The sequence below is a fragment of the Dreissena polymorpha genome, chromosome 9 (assembly GCF_020536995.1).
Source record: "Dreissena polymorpha isolate Duluth1 chromosome 9, UMN_Dpol_1.0, whole genome shotgun sequence".
Lineage (NCBI taxonomy): Eukaryota > Metazoa > Mollusca > Bivalvia > Myida > Dreissenidae > Dreissena > Dreissena polymorpha.
The window spans coordinates 21,306,646-21,329,667 of record NC_068363.1 but is presented as its reverse complement, the minus strand read 5'-3'; the positions used below and the strand labels follow the sequence as shown (position 1 = coordinate 21,329,667).

The 23,022-nt window shown below is 32.6% G+C and overlaps 2 protein-coding genes across 2 annotated transcripts in view; one reads left to right on the top strand and one right to left on the bottom strand.

Annotated features, from left to right (window-relative positions):
* LOC127846695 (NLR family CARD domain-containing protein 4-like) overlaps positions 1-23,022 on the bottom strand; it is a 755,110-nt gene that overhangs the window by 166,128 nt on the left and 565,960 nt on the right. The gene's annotated exons all lie outside the window — the stretch shown is intronic.
* On the top strand, positions 12,289-12,999 carry LOC127846717 (uncharacterized). Its single transcript, XM_052378219.1, has one exon. The coding sequence runs from the start codon at positions 12,339-12,341 to the stop codon at positions 12,888-12,890; it is 552 nt and encodes a 183-aa protein (XP_052234179.1). The 5' UTR covers positions 12,289-12,338; the 3' UTR covers positions 12,891-12,999.

Here is a 23,022-nt window from a genome sequence, read left to right as displayed (position 1 = left end):
TTTAATTTTATTCTTGAATGTAAATTACCGGTATATATGGAACTGAGATCAAAATGATTTTTTAAAAATATATTCAATTGTATTACAGACAAAGACCAAAATATGTACACATTTGTCGAGCTAATTACATCAATTAATGGGCTATAAAAGTCTCTAAAACACTCAAAATCAACGAAAATTTCATAGAGTATTTTGTCAAATAAAGTTAACACCTAAACAATCAGTGTTTCATATAGCTATAGCCACAATTTCAACGCAAGATGTGGTATGATTACATAGATGTTTGTAGAATCAAAATGCTCGTTTTTATTTATTTGTGACCACAATTAATTCTATTTGAATTTCCTGCGAATATATCTATTCATACGACACACAAACACCATGTTAGTGTTAATGTGTTGTATGACTAGATATCATTGCGGGAAATTAAAATGAAAAAACAACGAGCATTGTGTATCTACAAACATCTATTTGACTTGACCACATCTGGCGTTGAAATTTTGGCAATTGCCATTAAGGAACATCAATTTTTAATTGGTTAAGTTTATTTTAAGAAATATTGTACGAAATTATCCTTGATTTTAAGTAGTAATGTTACTTTAATAAAACAAATTTGGCCGTTATATTTATCAGTCTCCAGGTTCAATCACATTATTCCTTTGTACCATCAACTTAATGTATTCTGATGTGTTTTGTACCGCATATATCTTCTTGTTACTGTAATTGTATTTGTTATGTACAGAAAACATAATGTTGTTACTTACACATTATAAATTGGGACACAATGTGGACTTTATGGATTGTTTGCTATTTGAAAACTGTAAAAACATACTTGCTGTCAATTATACTTAAACACCTGTATCAAGACGGATGTTATATAATCTATGTTCTAATCTTATCTTCTGAATTGCAGTGTAGTAAGCCTCAAGACTGTTTATTGTTTTGTTAAGGATTGACAGTCTAAACGTGGCGTTAATAGACTACATTTTAATAGTTGCGATTACTTTATTTATTGGATATTATCATATATTTTTTTTGCTTTACCACTGTCAATTGTATAGAGTAGGTAGTCTAAAATAAGGCGTTAACATCAGTTTATAAACATGTAATTGCTATAAAGTATAATATGATACATGTTCTGTATATTGTTTTACCCCTTAAGTATTATGGTACAGAATAAGTAACATTTCTTCATCTATGTTTTTCTGTTAAGACTCTTTGAAATAACAGATAATTTAAGATTACTATTTATCTGTGATTGCATTGAAATGTATGTTAAATATGAAATACAATTGATATCCTACACTGTCATTAAAATTATCAAATTGTAATACTCCACTTTCAATTGTTTGTCCATAGTACATTCTGAGGATAATTTAGATTTTTATTTGGTTAAGATTTTAGTTGCCATATTTAAATTGTAAACGCAGATGTATGATATATGTGTGTTCATATGTTTTCTATTTGTAAACAATGATGTAAAACTGTGTCCACTTGGTTTATTGGCCTTCTTGGTAGAATTTTTAATAAACCATTAATCTTATATGGTAAAGAAAAAATTCATTGTAATAAAAATAATCATGTAAGTGAATAAATAAAATAGTTGTTCTAATGTTTTTATGACATAATGCCTTTTCAAAGTAAATGTTTATAAGATAAATCAGTGTTGTTTGTTATATACATGGCAAAGTGCTGTATTTGTGGTATTATTGAGGGTGTTACATAAAACCGACGACATGCCGATAAGCAATTTTGCCGATATCGGGCCGACGACGGGCCGATAAATAATTTTGCCGGTATCAGGCCGATCAAATGCCGATGGGCAAGCCGATTGCGGCCCAACATCGTTTACGATATCGGCCCGATATAAAAACTATATCGGGCCGACGGCGGCTCGATATATGTTTGCTGGCTGGGTAAGGGCTACATACGGGCAGTATTGTACTAAATATGGGCTACACACTGGTAGCATTGTATTCAATATGGGTACACAGAGCCTGTAAAATTTTGGACAACGCATTAATGGAAAATCAGGTTATGTTAGAAATAATATATAGGTTGCAAACATGAAATACTGCGTGTTCAAATTGAACATCAGACAAAAGATTCTCGTGCATGTACTTCCAATTTCATTTTTTTAAATGTTGTATCTATTTCTTCTTGCTGGAACAGAGTGATATCATAGGGTTTAAGAGCTAAATAGCATTATCCTGCAAGAAATACAAGGTTTTTGTTAAAAGACTTAAAATTTATTAAAGTACTCTCAAATTTTAATCACATAAAGTATTACACACATATACATGGATACATACATACATAGCAGGAGGATCCCAGGTTAACTATTCTATCAGAAAATTCTAAAATAATATGGTGATTCCTAACTTTTTGAATGTAACATCAGCAAAAATATTTTACATGAAGTTGCTAACGAAAACATGTTTCTATCTAATGTTCTATCCCCATGGAGTAATGTTACTCATAATCTATAAACCCAAACCAAAAACTATTTTATGTAACAATAAAGACATAGCTTCAAACAATAAGACGTTTTTCTATAACATTATATATGTCGACCAGTTATACGACTATAGAATTAAGGACTTCTATTATTTTGATATTAAACATATATTACATATACAGAATACCTTCAAGTATTTTCCTGATGTACTACACATTACTCAAAAGCATACCCATGCATTTAAAATCTTTAACCAATACAAATAACACACCATGTACTCAAAGAACATTCGTAGAAAACATACTTGCAAGACTAAACAAAACGAACAAAATATTTTATAAACTACAAATTAAAAACCCTGCAGAAAAATCCAAAACTCAAATCAATGGCAAATCCTTTTTCGAGAACAAGTCCATATTATTATCTTTGATATCTTCGTACATTCTAGTGTTTTTCGTAATTGCACATGATATATATATATGTATATCAATTTCAAATGATCACTATTCATAAACTAAACTTTATCTCCATCATCAGTATACGCCATATAGTGTCATTTTGACAATCTGTGAACAATGCCCTTCAAGGCTTTCCTTTCTTTAGCCAAATTTGCATCAATATATATTATACAATTTTGTAACTTGTAATTGCTATTTTATGATAAATAGGTTTTAATGAAGAAATTGATGCATTTAAATATAAATTTCTAAAACAAAATGTTTCAACTTGCAGTCGTTGGCTAAATTTGGTGAATGGCAGAGTAAGTCCTGCCCCTTTTTGCTGTATATTGTTCCAAATAGGTAGTTGAGATTAGATTGTGGGTGAAAAGTGCATTTTTATACTAATTATGTACATTTTGTTAAAATTAATTGTCCTTAATTCCTGTTTCATGCAAGCTGTGTGTTATACTTAGTTACATACAGTCGCATTTTTACACATTTTATACATCAGTACGTTTAATAGGTTACTTTTAAACGGCTAAAAATAATATTTTTAATAATAATATATCAGCAGGATTGTTTTATTCCTTTTTGTATTTAATCCTGTTGTTGCCTAAAGAAGGCACATTTTGTCAATATATTGCTGTTTTTCAATTTCAACCATACCTGAATATTTGTCATGTAAAAAAGTTTCCATTAAGTTTATCAAAAGTATGCATTTTATCATATAGATTAAATATTGAGACAGGTAGATGGCTAGACCTGTGTCTATTCTATTAGATCAAAGAAATGTATTTATTTGTTGTAAACTCGAAAATGAGTTTAATTTTATTCTTGAATGTAAATTACCGGTATATATGGAACTGAGATCAAAATGATTTTTTAAAAATATATTCAATTGTATTACAGACAAAGACCAAAATATGTACACATTTGTCGAGCTAATTACATCAATTAATGGGCTATAAAAGTCTCTAAAACACTCAAAATCAACGAAAATTTCATAGAGTATTTTGTCAAATAAAGTTAACACCTAAACAATCAGTGTTTCATATAGCTATAGCCACAATTTCAACGCAAGATGTGGTATGATTACATAGATGTTTGTAGAATCAAAATGCTCGTTTTTATTTATTTGTGACCACAATTAATTCTATTTGAATTTCCTGCGAATATATCTATTCATACGACACACAAACACCATGTTAGTGTTAATGTGTTGTATGACTAGATATCATTGCGGGAAATTAAAATGAAAAAACAACGAGCATTGTGTATCTACAAACATCTATTTGACTTGACCACATCTGGCGTTGAAATTTTGGCAAGTGCCATTAAGGAACATCAATTTTTAATTGGTTAAGTTTATTTTAAGAAATATTGTACGAAATTATCCTTGATTTTAAGTAGTAATGTTACTTTAATAAAACAAATTTGGCCGTTATATTTATCAGTCTCCAGGTTCAATCACATTATTCCTTTGTACCATCAACTTAATGTATTCTGATGTGTTTTGTACCGCATATATCTTCTTGTTACTGTAATTGTATTTGTTATGTACAGAAAACATAATGTTGTTACTTACACATTATAAATTGGGACACAATGTGGACTTTATGGATTGTTTGCTATTTGAAAACTGTAAAAACATACTTGCTGTCAATTATACTTAAACACCTGTATCAAGACGGATGTTATATAATCTATGTTCTAATCTTATCTTCTGAATTGCAGTGTAGTAAGCCTCAAGACTGTTTATTGTTTTGTTAAGGATTGACAGTCTAAACGTGGCGTTAATAGACTACATTTTAATAGTTGCGATTACTTTATTTTTTGGATATTATCATATTTTTTTTTTGCTTTACCACTGTCAATTGTATAGAGTAGGTAGTCTAAAATAAGGCGTTAACATCAGTTTATAAACATGTAATTGCTATAAAGTATAATATGATACATGTTCTGTATATTGTTTTACCCCTTAAGTATTATGGTACAGAATAAGTAACATTTCTTCATCTATGTTTTTCTGTTAAGACTCTTTGAAATAACAGATAATTTAAGATTACTATTTATCTGTGATTGCATTGAAATGTATGTTAAATATGAAATACAATTGATATCCTACACTGTCATTAAAATTATCAAATTGTAATACTCCACTTTCAATTGTTTGTCCATAGTACATTCTGAGGATAATTTAGATTTTTATTTGGTTAAGATTTTAGTTGCCATATTTAAATTGTAAACGCAGATGTATGATATATGTGTGTTCATATGTTTTCTATTTGTAAACAATGATGTAAAACTGTGTCCACTTGGTTTATTGGCCTTCTTGGTAGAATTTTTAATAAATCATTAATCTTATATGGTAAAGAAAAAATTCATTGTAATAAAAATAATCATGTAAGTGAATAAATAAAATAGTTGTTCTAATGTTATTATGACATAATGCCTTTTCAAAGTAAATGTTTATAAGATAAATCAGTGTTGTTTGTTATATACATGGCAAAGTGCTGTATTTGTGGTATTATTGAGGGTGTTACATAAAACCGACGACATGCCGATAAGCAATTTTGCCGATATCGGGCCGACGACGGGCCGATAAATAATTTTGCCGGTATCAGGCCGATCAAATGCCGATGGGCAAGCCGATTGCGGCCCAACATCGTTTACGATATCGGCCCGATATAAAAACTATATCGGGCCGACGGCGGCTCGATATATGTTTGCTGGCTGGGTAAGGGCTACATACGGGCAGTATTGTTCTAAATATGGGCTACACACTGGTAGCATTGTATTCAATATGGGTACACAGAGCCTGTAAAATTTTGGACAACGCATTAATGGAAAATCAGGTTATGTTAGAAATAATATATAGGTTGCAAACATGAAATACTGCGTGTTCAAATTGAACATCAGACAAAAGATTCTCGTGCATGTACTTCCAATTTCATTTTTTTAAATGTTGTATCTATTTCTTCTTGCTGGAACAGAGTGATATCATAGGGTTTAAGAGCTAAATAGCATTATCCTGCAAGAAATACAAGGTTTTTGTTAAAAGACTTAAAATTTATTAAAGTACTCTCAAATTTTAATCACATAAAGTATTACACACATATACATGGATACATACATACATAGCAGGAGGATCCCAGGTTAACTATTCTATCAGAAAATTCTAAAATAATATGGTGATTCCTAACTTTTTGAATGTAACATCAGCAAAAATATTTTACATGAAGTTGCTAACGAAAACATGTTTCTATCTAATGTTCTATCCCCATGGAGTAATGTTACTCATAATCTATAAACCCAAACCAAAAACTATTTTATGTAACAATAAAGACATAGCTTCAAACAATAAGACGTTTTTCTATAACATTATATATGTCGACCAGTTATACGACTATAGAATTAAGGACTTCTATTATTTTGATATTAAACATATATTACATATACAGAATACCTTCAAGTATTTTCCTGATGTACTACACATTACTCAAAAGCATACCCATGCATTTAAAATCTTTAACCAATACAAATAACACACCATGTACTCAAAGAACATTCGTAGAAAACATACTTGCAAGACTAAACAAAACGAACAAAATATTTTATAAACTACAAATTAAAAACCCTGCAGAAAAATCCAAAACTCAAATCAATGGCAAATCCTTTTTCGAGAACAAGTCCATATTATTATCTTTGATATCTTCGTACATTCTAGTGTTTTTCGTAATTGCACATGATATATATATATATATATATATATATATATATATATATATATATATGTGTGTCTTTTAAAACCTTCAAAAACTGGAATGCTGTTTCTTCTTTTGCAAAGGAATATATACCATTTCATTTCCAGATAAAAAAGATTGTATACTTTCTTAGAAGATGAGCCTTAAAGGAATGGTTTAGGATCAATGGAGAAAAGACTGTCAATTACATTTACAACATTGCTTAATATATTTGATAAAACAACTTGAAATATGCAGCAGTCCTAGAAAAGATGGATCGTAGCTTCATCACCAAGATGCTCTTCAAACTCATCCATTTTCTCAAATGTTCCAATTGGAAGAGTGATGTCCTCTGGCAGTTGCATTGGCTCGTCATCAGTAGCTGACCTAGCCAAGAGCCGCTGCAGCATCCGCTTCATTTTCCTGTTCTCGTCTCTCATTGTTTCCAACACCGTTAAAATCTGTGTAACGGCATCTGAAGACAGAGTAAAAAAAACTGTACCTAAAATTATGTTGACAATAATATATATCACAGCTGGGTCGGATATTATTATATCGGATGTGTGCCGATATAACGGCGGCGGGCCCGATTTGTCCCAACAGCTGTTGTACGGCTAGGGCTGATTATAGCAACTTGCACCTATATGCCCGTCAACGTCAATTCGTTTCTTTTATAAGTAGAAGTATGTATTATTATAGATCACTAAATGACTTTGTATTTTATATTTTTTAAGTTGGATTATCTGTTTACATCAATTATTTATGTAATTAACTATCAGGCATTTTATAAGCAGTAATAATTCCAAACCTGAAATTAGTTTAAGTTTAAAGTTTCAAGCACAAAAATTAGTTACTTTGTCCTATGAACTGTCTTTGGGATGGCTCTTCAGCTGGACTTAATGGGAGTGACCGGCCTCTGTCATGCACTGCTGGACATTCCTTATAAAGACGATGTTGGCAAACGAGGCGGTGGTGAATATTTTATTTTCTGAAATAAATTTGTACAATAAACATTACGAATTAAAATATTTTTTAATACACAGACTTTTTTTAATATTCTGCAAATATGTGTTTAAATAATCATTAAAATTTGTCCACAGGCAAACAACCTTGGCTTGCGTGCAAGTAATAAAATATAATATAATATATTATAAAGAAGTGAAACTCCAGCTGCTGGAGCAGTATTGAATTTTCATTAAAACAATTAGTGGGTCCTTTATTTAAGGCAAGTGACCGATTGCCCAAACAGTACAAAACAGCAAAATACAGCACAATACACACCAACATAAACACAAAATATGAATAAAGCTGGGGTCACCGCCTTGGAACGGTCAATGCAAAGCATTGGGGGTTTAAACCTGGTTATAGAGCGCTCAACCTCACACTTAGCCCAGCAATATTCATAATACATTTAAGTGTAAATAAAATTTAACGTCATAGCATTGTAACTCAAATTAAACAGTAATAAAAGGGAATTAAAACGCATTCAATTTAATTACTACTTAATTACTCAATTGCATTGAAGATACAAGAGTAACAGAATTACAACTTTTTGACGAACGATCAAATAAAACTATTAACAATTGTCAACTACATTCCTTCTTTATAGAAAAGATTTGAGAATGTAGAATCATAGAGTTAATATCTCAGATAATCATCGCGCAAATACAGGAAGAAGCAGCAATAATGGGTGTAAAAATTCCATATTACATAGCTTGGTTGTTTATGTGACTGCTAAACAAATTAAAAATAATTAAATCAAACAAGAAACGCCTATCAGAGAGAAAAGACCTATAAAAAAACACATTATAGTATACGTCTTTGATGTAATACGTTTAAATTAATATTATCAATGTATGAGATAAGTAAGATTCTCATTCATTAGCATGATTACTAATTTAGTGTTCCATTTTTTCAGACATGCGCCTGTCTGCTATAAATAGTTTGTATTGAATTTTAGGCAGAATCAAGTTGAATTAAGCAGTTCAACTAAGAGATTGATCTATGGCGACAAACGAACGTAACGACTTACGTCGCGAAAATACATGACAAAGGCAAAGCGAATAAAGAAATCTGATAATTTGCAATTCAAATTATTAAACACACAGGCATTCATTGAAGTAACAGATAAATAAATAATGCGTGATCAGCAATATATATCTGATTTCAAAAGAAATATATAATTACGTGTATAATATCACAATTTAACAAATTACCGTTTCGAGTGTTTTTGTTTTGAATGTTTTCGCGAGGCGGAATTAACATCTGCGCATATTATTTAAATATTTTATTTTTCTGCGCGATAATTTATATTAAAATTATCTCTTGAAAATAACTTCATATTAATCATTAAGTAATATACATTATTTAAAACAAAGCCATATCAAAAACTGAATTTTTCATTCAAAAAGCTGATTTTGTCCTTTGTTTGGCGGCCCAAATTGGACCCGTATGGGACCCATATGGGCTGCATATTATTTGCATATTATTTCCCATTCCCAGGGGTCCCAAATTACTCCGATTTAGGCTTACCCATATGGGTTTGCCCAGAAACAGCCCGGTAGCTGATTTTGTCCTTTGTTGGGCGGCCCAAATGGGACCCATATGGGACTTATATGGACTGCATATTATTTGCTTATGCATTGATTTTCTATTTGTGGGTAAAATATTAGCAGTTTAGATAAAGTTAGTCAAGCATACGTTTTAAGACATTAGTTTTTAATCAAATAATTACAAGTTAACATCTTTTTCGTGATAGCGCAATAATATGGTTCCTATATGGGACCCTTATCGGCATTCCCACATGGGCAAGCCCATATAGCTCCCAAATGACTCCCATATGGGACCCGTATGGGACCCATATGAGCCGCATATTATTTGCTTATGCATTGATTTTCTATTTTTGGGTAAAATATTAGCAGTTTTGATCAAGTTATTCCTACATACGTTTTAAGAAATGAGTTTTTAATCAAATAAATACAAGTTTACATATTTTTCCCGATAGCGCAATAATATGGGACCTATATGGGACCCTTGTGGGCATTCCCATATGGGCTAGCCCATATTGGTCCCAAATGACTCCCATATGGGCTTACCCATATGGGTTTGCCCAGAAACAGCCCATATGGGACCCATTTGTGCATGTTTGCTGGGTAAATGTTTAAATGATACATTCAAAAGAAAATGGATTCTTTTTAATAAAAAATGCACACGATGTGTGGAGAGGTTTCAGAAATGAGAAATCCTGATCCAGAAATTAATTTCAATTGGAATAGAAATGTACACAATAATTGCATTGTTCCAAGTCAGTTTCAATCACTGCCAAATTTACAAGTAACAAGGAACTTGAATACAAATCAGTTCACAAATCCCTCAACATCAGAAATTGTTCACACAAATTCATCATTTAGTTTGATAATGAAACCACAAACATATGATGGTTCAAATGATATTGGTGAATATTTGACACAGTTTAATTTGATCTCTGAGATAAATAACTGGTCTTACCAAGCAAAGTCGTTGTATTTGGCAAGTAGCTTGTCAGGAAATGCTAGGTCTTTACTTAGTGAGTTGACTGAGATACAGAAAAGAGATTTTGATAGTTTAGTGGAAATACTGAGAACAAAGTATGGTACTAGAAATAAAGCTGAAATTTTTAGAGCTCAGTTAAAATCAATGACTAGGGGGGAAAATCAGTAAATTTCAGATCTTACTCAACACATCAAGAAAATGACACTACAGGCTTACCCAGATGCAAATTCAGAAATGATAGAGATTCTGTCCTTGGATTGTTTCATTGACAGTCTGGATATCTCTGAAATCAGATTGAGATTAAGAGAATGCTGGCCAAAAACTATGGCAGAAGCAGAATCTGTTGCTGTTAGATTAGAAACTCACCAACTGGCTGACAAGCAAAGAAGTCAACCAATTAATGTCTTAAAAAGTGTTGAAACTCAGGGTTTTTTTAAACCTACATTATAAAATGTCATAAATAAAATTGAGACACTGACAGTTCAAGTAGAAAAATCAGAGTCACAGAAAAATGGTCAATATCACCAAAGAGAGCACACAGTTAACACTCAAGGAAATCGATACAATACAAATAGAGCAAATAACAGTGGATATTATCCCAACAACAACAGAACTGCTTACAACAGACCACACATATATCCTAACAGAAATCAGAATACAGATAGAACAGTTCAGAACAATAACAATTTCAAAGATAGAAGGTTTGAGGGAAACGGGAACAGGTCAAGTTGGGGGACCACAACAAGACCACAGTAGATGGAGGGTCCAGCAGTCAAGTGATTCAGTTAAATAGTTTAGGGGCTGCAAATGGTTATTTTGCAAAATTTTTTTGCAATGAATTTCTTGTGTCTTGTTTGTTTGATTCTGGTGCAAATGTTTCTATAATAATTTCTAGAATTTTAGAAAAATGGGAATAAGATAGTAAACCTGAGATATATCCAGTTAATATGATGATGAGTACTGTTTCTGGTGAAATTAAGCCTTTTCTTGGGAAAAAAGTAGATATAAAATTAGGAAATCATATTTGAAGTCATGAGATGTTGGTTTCAGACATTGTACAAGATGGTATTCTTGGTATTGATTTCATGCGAAGTCATAAATGTGATTTAATCATTAGTAAAAATTATATGTTATTGAATGGTGACAGAATTTCTTGCTACATGAAAAATGATTCCAAACCTATAGCTAGTTGTTGTAGGGAAGCAATTACAGAAAAGATAGTAGTTGAACCAAATACAGAAACGATAGTTCCAGGAAAAGTTTTAGATCACATGAACAGAAATGTATGTTGATTGTTGGAGGGTACAGAAAGTTTTATGCAGAATACTGGTTTAATGGTAGATGAAGTGCTGGTCAATCCTAACAGTTGTACTGTACCTGTGAGATTAATTAATTTGACAGATAAACCAGTTACAGTCTTTAAAGATACTACCACTGCAAAACTGGAAAATGTTGAAATTGTTGAACAAAGGTAGTTAATTCAGTAAATATAGGAAATAGTCAGAAAAATTATACTTTGCCTGATTCCAATGCAGATGTTTTGTCAAGACGTCCATGTGTTGATGGACGCAAATATTGTGATAGAGTAGAAATGAAAAGTGATCTTTTAGTGGCTTCTGTGCAAGTAACAGAGTTAAAACCAAATCTTGTGTTAAAGGAAAAACAGATTACAGAAAAGATATAAAATTGAAGAGAAGTTCTCAGAACAGTGTTTTAAAGTTACACACTGTATTAGGTCTTTAAGTCATGTTGTATATGTTTGGTGGTATTTCTTCAGCAATAGTATTCATACTATGTTTGGTAGTTTGGGAAGTAAAAGATGAATTGTCCTGGATAGAAAGATTGGAATGGATATTGTCAGTTTTATGTAGATATGGGAGTTGTATTCTACAAGAAGTATGTGTTGATTATCAGGTTATACCGAGGGTTAACAGTTCTGTTACAGCTAGCCATAACTTGAATAATTTAACAGTTGATAGAAAGAATGATGGTACTAGTGTGAACAGTGATACAAAGAAGTTATGTAACAAAGAGTGTAATATTTTACAACTAGATAATGCTTGTCAGACAAATAATTAAGATGTTGTTTTGATAAGTGCTGTTAATATTCCAAGTACAAGTACATGTTCAAATAATAGTCAAACTACAAGTAGAGAAAATGATGGCATGATGATGGAAGAAAAGAAGACACAAGACAAATCTATTAAAGAAGAAGGACAGAAGAAGGAAGAAAAACTAAAGAAGGAAGAAGCAGAATTGAAAAAGAAGAATGATGTAATTATGAAGGAAGAAGAGAGGAAAAAGAAGAAGGAAGAAGAAATGACAGAAGAGCAGAAGAAGAAGGAAGAAAAACTTAAGAAGGAAGAAGAAGAACTGAAAAAGAACAAGGAAGAAAAGAAGACACAAGACAAATATATAAGAGGAGAACAGAGTAAGAAAGAAAAACAAAATAAGGAAGAAGCAGAACTGAAAAAGAAAAATGATGTAACTATGAAGGAAGTAGAGAGGAAAAAGAAGATGGCAGAAGAAATGAAAAAAGAGCAGAAGGAGACAGAACAAAAAGCTTTGAAAGAGGAAGAAGTTCAGGAAAAGGAGCAGGAAGAGAAGAAGAAAGAAGAAAAAAACATCAGAAAAACGGAAAAATATTATTTAAACCGAAAACATAAACAAAAGACAAAAACTATACACGATGTACACAACAGACGAAACTACCGTTAATATTGAAGAACTGGGCCCGTATTCACCAACCAATTCTTAGACTTAAGAATAAAGAATAGACTTAGAACAAAGAAAAATGCATTCAGTGTTTAAATATATACAAGCTACCACTGGTGATTATGTCATTCACAAAATGTTCTACGTGAATAATGATGTAGATATAGGTGGTTAATACCACTTTTGACTTAAAGTTAAAGACAATCTAAAATATCATAATTAAAAGAATTTTCTTTATTCTTAGACTTAAGTCTAAGAATTGTTTATTAAACGAGCCCGGATAGAGGTAGAGGCAAAAATCCAGGATTTCAGAAGGATGAGGAGGACCTTGGTGGCCGAAAGGAACAAGTGCACGGCTTACCAAGAGGGAGGTTTCATGTACGAAACACAGACATTCACGAGAAAATAGCAACAAGGGCTGTTTGTAAAACATGCATGCCCCCCATATGGGCTGTCAGTTGTAGTGGCAGCCATTGTGTGAATACGTTTTTTGTCACTGTGGCCTTGACCTTTGACCTGATGTAAGTTAACATCCGGAAACCATTGTACTATTTCGAGTCACTGTGACCTTGACCTTTGACCTAGTGACCTGAAAATCAATAGGGGTCATCTGCCAGTCATGATCAATGCACCTATGAAGTTTCATGATCCTAGGCGAAAGCATTCTTGAGTTATCATCTGGAAACCATTTTACTATTTCGAGCCACTGTTACCTTGATCTTTGACTTTGTGACCTAACAAGAGCTGACAGAGGACAGCACGCACGACTATTCGAGTGCTTGACAGTATAACGTAAGCCATCATGTGGAAATTGTTAATATTCAATAATTTATTAGACGATCTTTCAAAAATAAAAAAGGATGGGGGGGTAGGGGGGTAGGGGGGGTGAGATGGGGTATATTGTGGGATGTGGTTATTTATTAGATGTTTAAAAAAATGGGTGAGGATGGGGGGGGTAGGGGGAGTAAGAGGGGGTATAATGTGGGGTGTGGTAATTTATTAGATGTAAAAAAATATTTATTTTTTTGGGGGGTGTGGGGGGTTGGGGGGGTGGGGGTTGAGAGAGGGGTATAATGTGGGGTGTGGTTATTTATAAGATGTTTATTTTTTTTTTATTTTTTGGGGGGAGGGGGAAGGGGGCGTGGGGAGTGGAGAGGAGTATAATGTGGGTGTGGTTATTAATTAAATGTTTAAAAAAATCCTTTTTTTTTGGGGGGGGGTGGGGGAGGCGGGGTAGGGGGGAGTGAGAGGGGGTATAATGTGGGGTGTGGTAATTTTTTAGATGTTTAAAATAAATTGGGTGGGGATGGGGGGTAGGGGGAGTAAGAGGGGGTATAATGTGGGGTGTGGTAATGTATTAGATGTTTAAAAAATGTTATTTTTTTGAAGGGGCGGGTAGGGGGAGTGGGGAGTGGAGAGGAGTTATAATGTGGTTGTGGTTATTTATTAAATGTTTAAAAAAATGTTTTCCTTTTTTTGGAGGGGTGGGGGGGGGGTGCGGGGGTAGGGGGGAGTGAGAGGGGGGTATAATGTGGAGCGTGGTAATTTATATGATGTTCAAAAAAAATTGTGGGGGGGGATGGGGAGGTAGGGGGTAAAGGGGAGTGAGAGGGGGGTATAATGTGGGGTGTGGTAATTTATTAGATGTTTAAACAAAAATTGGGGGGAGTGGGGGGGTAGGGGGTAGGGGTAAGTGAGAGGGAGGTATAATGTGGGGTGTGGTAATTTATTAGATGTTAAAAAATGGGTGGGGGGTGGGGGGGGTAGGGGGGGTGGGGGATTGAAAGGGGGGTATAACGTGGGGTGTGGTAATTTATTAGATGATGTTTAAAAAAATATCTTTTTTTTTGGGGGGGGGGTGAGGTTGGGGGGGAGGGATTCTGGTAAGGGCGTGGGGTATTGTTTGGGTGGAATCCATTGTGGTATTCAGGTAAGTGTTGTTTTGTCAAAGTAATAATAAAATGTGATCATAAAAATAACAAATGATCTCACACTGACATGAACAAATATCCTCTATTCATTAAACATGAAATTTAAACATATTGCATTAGTTTCCCCTGTATATAAGTAAGATATAATAGTGTATTACCTCCCCTGTCCTGCTTATACTTATATTAATCAACAAAATTAAACTTTAACACAATATTTAATATTCAAAATATAAAAAAAATCTCATATTCTGATAATATTTTTACTGATCCACTTTATTTTACTCAAATGATGATGTTTCATTGGACTGATAATTATAGATTTAGGATTGCAGACCAGTTGCTTCAGTTATATTGTTCAGAGTTCGCCCTGTTGGCCGCGTATGCGTTCTTGAGTTATCATCCAAAAACCATTTTACTATTTCGGGTCACCGTGACCTTGACCTTTGAACTAGTGACCTCAAAATCAATAGGGGTCATCTGTGAGTCATGATCAATGTACCTATGCAGTTTCATGATCTTAGGCCCAAGCGTTCTTGAGTTATCATCCGGAAACCACCTGGTGGACGGACCGACCGACCGAAAGACCGACCGACATGTGCAAAGCAATATATCCCCTCTTCTTCGAAGGGGGTATAAATATAAAAATTGCAATAACAATATATTATTAAAAGTATTGTGTTGTTATAAAAGAAAACACATAAATATGCTTTTATTGTTTAAATAACTCTTTAAAATTTAAATATTAATCAGATATTGTAACATATTGTTTAAATGACATTTTCCTGTTTAATGTGTTGTATATGTCATTATTTTTGCCATAATAGCATTTAATGTGTGATGTGGTTTCTCATAACATTATCAATGTTTTTTTGTCACAAGTGACAAGGTCATTTTGTTCATGTAAATATTATGTGATATCATAAATGTTTTTATTGTAACATGTAATCAAAACATTTTTTGTCACTGTAATTTATGTAATTCATTGTAGTATACTTACCTTGTAATTGTTGTGTTGTCCACACGAATTGGGACAATTCTTGAAAGGTGAGGGTACTGCTAGGCCGTTACCCCATCCAGTTGTTATTGTATTGCGTAATTTAAATAAGGTTCGTTTTCGATTAAATATCATAATCAAAGTAAGAATTTATATGAAACATAAAGATAAATATCTTATTAATTGATTTAAAGTCATAGCCATTGTTAAACTTGTGAATTTGTCCACGATTTAACTTAATATGATTAAAGGTGCTACCTAATTTACGGGCAAAAGCTTTTTAAGTTTTTTTGAATACCATGTATTTTTAATAAATATATGGACATGATTGTGTTCAAAATATTATAATTGTTGCAATCATTAAGTAATGCATCCAAAAAAATCAATCTTAAAACGAGTTACATGTTCCAAGCTTAAAGATCTAGCATCTTATATTTTTTTGTTTTCTATAGCTGGTTCGGTGTCTGTGGTATAGTGGATGGGGTGTCTGCTAACTGGCTTAGTCACTGGGAGGTCTCTGTATTGATCCCTTAAGTGGGAGCATTCTTTAGATAACCCTAAAGACATACTATAGCGTACCATTTGGGTTGAAAGTCAAGAAGACCTACAAGATAAAAAGAGAAATGTACGTCGAAGTACAATAATTGTACGTCGACATAAATATAAAATACACTTCGAAGTATATATTTGTACGTCAAAGTACAATTTGTACTTCGACATACATGTTTGTGCTTCTACGTACACATTTTCTGAACAGCCAATCATAACACTAGTCTCTTGAGCTGCTTTTCCTTCAGATTTATTCATAATAAATGTTTAAAATCTCTTTTTTATGTGAGGACAAAATGAATAAAAATATCAGAATGGCAAAAAAACAACACATAGAAGTTTCATGTATTTAATGCATTGAAATAGATTATATACAAATTTGAAGAAGATTCAATTGTTACCTTTTTAAAATTAAAATTATTCAGCATATTTTGAGTATTTATTGATCGTGCGGGGCGGAGTATCATTTTCCAGCGCATTACTGTGTAGGAAATTCCCAACGGTAACCAAACAGTTACCAAGCATTAACGGGATAAATAATGTATTATAACCTCCCCGTTGGTCGTATTTTGTGATAACCATAACTTGCATAAGTCAGAGGTTAATTGCGCCACGCCAGGTAAATAAATACGCGCAGTATCTATGAGTTAGCGGACGATAGTCGCATAATTTGGTATAAATAATAATAATAATAATGTTTAATAAATACGCACAATATCTATGAGTAAGCGGTCGATAGTCGCATAATTCGGTAAAAATAAAATAAAAAATAATGTTCGATGTTAAATATCTCTAAAAGCAACAGACGTAAGGTGTCTTCTGATTGGCTAACACTCAAGGGTCGGTGAAAATTGTACGTCGAAGTACATTTCTCGTTCTACCTAGTAGGTCTTGTTGATTTTCGACGTCATTGTACGTCATATAAACACTAAGTACTGGTCCTACCCAGGAACAGTTTGTTTCATCACATGTCTCAATTTAACTTGACAGCTTGCTAATGCAGTTGTATTTAGCATACAGTACACTGATTTAACATAATCAAAATCATGTGATGTGTCAAATCAAATTTGATTCACAAATTTGACAAGATTTTTTTTAATCCAATAAGTTTTAGACTGTCAAATAACACACACTACGTATTGAAAGCCATACCTGGAGCTTTTGTCTGTATATCACTGACTTCATCAGAAGAATGATTTCTACTGTTGGGAAACGTTAACACCACTAATTGTCTTCTTATTTATTATCAATGTATAATTATGTGTAACAGCATACCAACATAGTTGTTTCGCAATTAAAATATTTAATAAATACAGGTATCTTGCAGGTTTCTAATTTTCTTTCGCAAACTATTGTTGAATAGTTTAAATTTTGTCGCCACTAAAAAACTAGCCATTTTAAAGCAATTCTGAAATCACAGTCTGAACTGCATACACTTAGCTCTATAGTTAAAATTTGAATGCAAATATTAGAATGCATCATGTTATATCATCCATATTTTTTTATTTAAACATTCAAATAACACATAACACAGTGCATATATAAAAAGGTTTGTGGTCTTGTGTGGAGATACAAAACACTGCACATCATTTATTTGCACATAAAATAATAGTTACAAAATAAGTAAAACTAAAACACTGTCATCAACCTACATTTCAAGAATATTTACGTATATGAAATTACAAAGTGGTGTTATTGTATTACCTTTTACAAATTTAACATTGCTGTTTTTGTACAAGCCATAAAACATTTATCATGGATTAACAAGTAAAAACCAATTTATTAATTCCACAATAGAACGGAAATCAAATTAATTGCATTATGCATGTACTAAACAAGCTATTTGTTACTGTTTAGAATTGCACTATCTCAGGTACTTAGTGCTTTTACATACTTGTGGTAAGTTTTGTATTACTAGTTTGACAATTATCGGCAGACACTTGTCGATATACAGACAAAATTTGCATGGGAACTTTCATATTTTATCAGCATAAAAAATTGCCTTCAAATTGTTAATTTAACAACCCTTTGACATTGTTTGCACATCTGATCTTATTATACCATAGCTGATTTTTGTTTATAGATAGACATATATTATATACTGTTCAAAGTTCTATAAAAGTTCACACATGTTCCATCCAAGTAAACAAACCGAACCAATAAAGATCACCACAGATAATAACTGTGTGTATAGCTTGGAAATTTCGATAGTTCAGGAATCCCTCCTTTGTTGATTTCTGTAAACCAAAACTGTCAGTTTTGCTGGATAGAATGGTTTGTATGATGCCCAGCTCTTGCCTTGGCAGAACAGCTTCTAAAAACAGAAAACCAACAAATATCTTAAAATTTGATCAATAATGCAGACAATTTATAAATGTCTTGTTTTTTTGTTGATTTCGAAGCTGGAAGATTTTTTACGTAAGATTGTGGTACGAAAATCCAACGGTATTGGTTTTTGTGGTTTTAGGCCTAAACTAATTATAGTGATATGTAACCTTTCGAGATATCGGTAAAGTGCGAGCAGACGAGGTGTAAATACGTTAAAAATTAAAGCTAAAAGACTAAAATGTTAGATCGGAATATCTTTAAATTTTGTGAATAAATGTTTTTCTGGTGGGTAACAACGACAACTTACCAGAATATTGCTTATGATCACACGTACAACTTCTTTCTGAGAGCGAATGGAAAATGCATCACAAATTCTGACAAATAAACAGTAGGGTGTCGTTATTGAAATACCGCGAGAATACTGGAAGAATAGAGATACCAACTATAATGTTTAAAACAAATAATTTTTAACAAACGTTTGTGATTTGTCAGGATAATAATAACAATAAGATATCGAAAAGATCAAAGCAAATAAATTAGACAGAAATCTGAGATTCGGCAATATATTAAAGACGGGTTATGTTCACCTAAATTGTGTTTGGTAAAGACTGTCACTATATGTAGTGAACCAGTCTTCGGCTAATACCCACTGAAGAAGAGCATTCAGGGGAGATAATTGAGTAATGACTTAATTCTGGAACGTTTTATTTATATATAACTCGGTAAGAAAAATGTATCATCATAAAAAGTAACTTACAAGAAATATATGTGATATTAAATGATAACAATGTGTCTGTATATATTTATTGCACGTCGTATAATATTTGTAACGATACATCGCAATTTGTTTTTATTAAGAAAGTAATATTTATACGTTTGGCTTTTAAGAATGGATTATCATTTAATTAAGTGTACTAGATCCCTTTTCTACAAAGTATCAAAATATGCCTTTTAAGAGAGTGTATATTTTTGTGATGTCTCCGGGGTAAAAATATCTTCCATTTTCATATTAAAATTAATAGCAGAGTTTTACAATGAACTATTTATTATCTCATTTACAAAACAATGAGTCGTCCATAAAATAATAATGAATATGCAGATCAAATATGAAGATTATGTATACATTTTGAAATTAAAATACAGCCTAAAGCTAAGTGCAGACAGGGATTTATATGTATTTGAAACGATATCGAGTCCATTTCCTGGGACTAGAAACAGTACATGGTATCAATTTGGGTGATCATAAGTACGCACCCACAGTGGGGATCGAACTCGTTACAGCCCGATCGCCAGGCGGACACGCTATTCATTCCACTATGGCAACCTACAAATAAGAAGTAGTACGTTCAATGCAATCGAGCTAAAATAAATATGTTCAAACGAAACTTTATTTGTACAATAATGTTATGCTGATAAATTAAATGCTGATAAATGCAAAAAAAAAGTGTATACCAATAGCTCATTCTGTAAAAAAGGGCTTATTTAAATAACACAATTTTCTGATGCATTAAAATCCAAAACACGATGCAATTTTAAAAGAACTGGAACATATATGCGCACCAGTAGAAACTGTTTCGTGACACTGAATGCTAATTAACTTTTTTACGCCGTAGAAAAACCATTTTGCCAAAGGACTTTTATTCCAATCAATAAAGCCTTGAACAAAACTTCCGGGAAGCCGACTTTTCTGTTAACCTTATTTTGAATCAATATTGATGTATTGGCGCATCTTCCGCGTCTATATATGTTGAAAGCACAAAAAGATCCAATATTCTTACGGGTTCTCGTGATATACGCGGTAGCAAAGATTTATCGTGCACATTTTGAAAATTCAACGAAGATGTACCGACGGTGTCGAATGCAAATTGATACGCTCTGTTATTGGGCACATAAATATTACAACGCTTTTCAACTAGATAATATAACAAACTTTTCTTACAACGACGCCACAATTTCTTATGTATTTCTGAATTGTATTGTTTAAATGTAGTATTACACAATTTCAACGGATATGCCAATTTTTGGCAGTTGATGCAGCTATATTAACTGTAAACTACGTTAACAGTAAGAAATGCTAGATAATGCGTATAATTGTGACACAGATCCATCATATCACTTTAAAATTAATGTAATTAATTATAAATATTAATAAACATATTTTTTTTTGAGCCGAGTTAAGAAGTTTATTTAACTTTTCTAAAACTGATGGATGTATCTGATTAGCGTCCTTTTGAGTTTTGAATAAGCAATGATGACACAAAATAAAAATCCCGAATATGAGACCGTTAAAAGCCAAGTACTTACTTGGTTTCACGATTAACGTCTGATTGATTATTCAAATTTGATCAACCATTCAAAATAATAAAATTCTCAGTTAAAATACCGTGATTATCTCTAATTCGGTAATCATAATTGTCTGCGCATCTGGCATGATGTATATGCAAATAGTGCGCAAAATCACGTCATTCTGAAACATAATCTCCTTTGTATTGACCCTTAATAACGATGCATTGATACACTCGATATTGCTGCTTCTAATTCTGATGTTACGATGACTATGGAGACGAGGACGGCAATTACAATATGGGGTGCGTTTACAATTCGTGCAATAATAATTGCTATGGAGATGTATCTGGCAATACAATTAAAAAATGATGGTACCACTGATGATAATTATGATGATGATGGCGGTGGTTTTTATGATGATGAAGATTATTATAATACTATCGCTGCTGCTGATGATGATGATAATGATGATGGAGATGATGATGATTTTTTTTTTTTTGAGCCCGAATGGTCTGATTTAGTTCTGTTTTCACATTTTCGACATAGACTATCATGTTATAAATTGCGTTTGACAGAACTGTTCAACCACTATGTTCATAATATCGTTTATTATTCTGCTTCTTGCGCTTAGCTTATCATATCGAAAACATGTATTTTTCGATGTCATTGTGTATTTTTATCGCGCTCGATCGCTCGTTGCAAAGTTTGTGTGGTAACTTTCCGTCGCATAACAGATCAATGTGATGTGACGTAATGATTTGTCGGTTTAAATCAGTCTTAGCATTGAATAATTGTAGAAGACATGACAATTGTCGGAAAGATCACATTTTTCTAATTAATTAATACTGTTTATAGCACACCACGTTCATCTTTGTCCTAAGTACATTGACTCGCCTTAGCGCACCGTATGTCATCGATGTAGTTTTTTTATTGGTTCGCGCATACACAGGGAACAACGATAAATCCGTTATATCGACTTGCTCAACGCTTTTTTGTTATGTACCGCGCGATGTAACTTCCTGGTACGGCTATTGATCGAATCAGTTCTACAGGAAAGTAGGGCGCTTTGAATACCTGCTAGCTATATAATCGGAGATCTTTATTAAATCTGAACCTTAAAGAAGCAAGGACGATTGCCGATGCATTTATACCGAGTACAATGTTTGTTTGACGAAGGAAAGACAAATGAACACGACGGCGTTGATGATAAGGAAAATGTTCGTAGCATCTTTGCAAAATAGTTTGAAATATTCTGACAAATATCAAGCATATGAAAAACATTTACCATTTATAACAATATAATATTGATGTTCTGTTGCCAAAAATCGGATTGAGATAATGTTCAGTGTGTGGACATAAATGCAAGATTTATAATGATAGTACCGGACACACTACTATCAGGTAGGTAAGGTAAGTTTACTGAGAAAGCAATATTGTTACATGTTTACATAACTAAGTGATAAATGTTAATATCATATAAAGTGACTTGTATAAAAAGATATGTGTGCTATTAAAAGATGTGTATGCAAAAGGTGTTATTTCGATAGTTAATCAAGGACGTATACGACTTGTGCACGTCGATTTATATTTGTAACGATTAGTCGTATATTGTGCTTATCGGAAATTTGATCAGTTTGGCTATTTATAAGAACAGTTCTAAACAATCATTTTGCATAACTCTACATATAATAATAACGCTGTCTATAGTTTTGTTTAATCTAAAATCATTTGAAAAAAAGGATCGCTAATTGAAAATTTACAAAAAGAAGCTCGACCTCCTTACATTAAATAAGGATTTAACAGTTAGCCAACTTATTGCAATAACATGATCGTTTCAAAAGTGCATGCAGCCTCTATCGATAATTTTGCGTCTTTGAATATTAAGGGTGCACACACATGTGTAATTGCGAATGTTATAATACTAATAATAATAATGTGCAACGTAATTATAAGACATACATTATGCCGATACGTCCGATGGTGTGCATATAAAATAGCAGCCACAGACACTGTGATGGTAACATAATATCTTGTTTCTTTCTGTTGA

Bases quoted from the DNA above. Each gene is read 5' to 3' on its own strand.
- LOC127846717 (XM_052378219.1), top strand. From the start codon at position 12,339: ATGATGATGGAAGAAAAGAAGACACAAGACAAATCTATTAAAGAAGAA.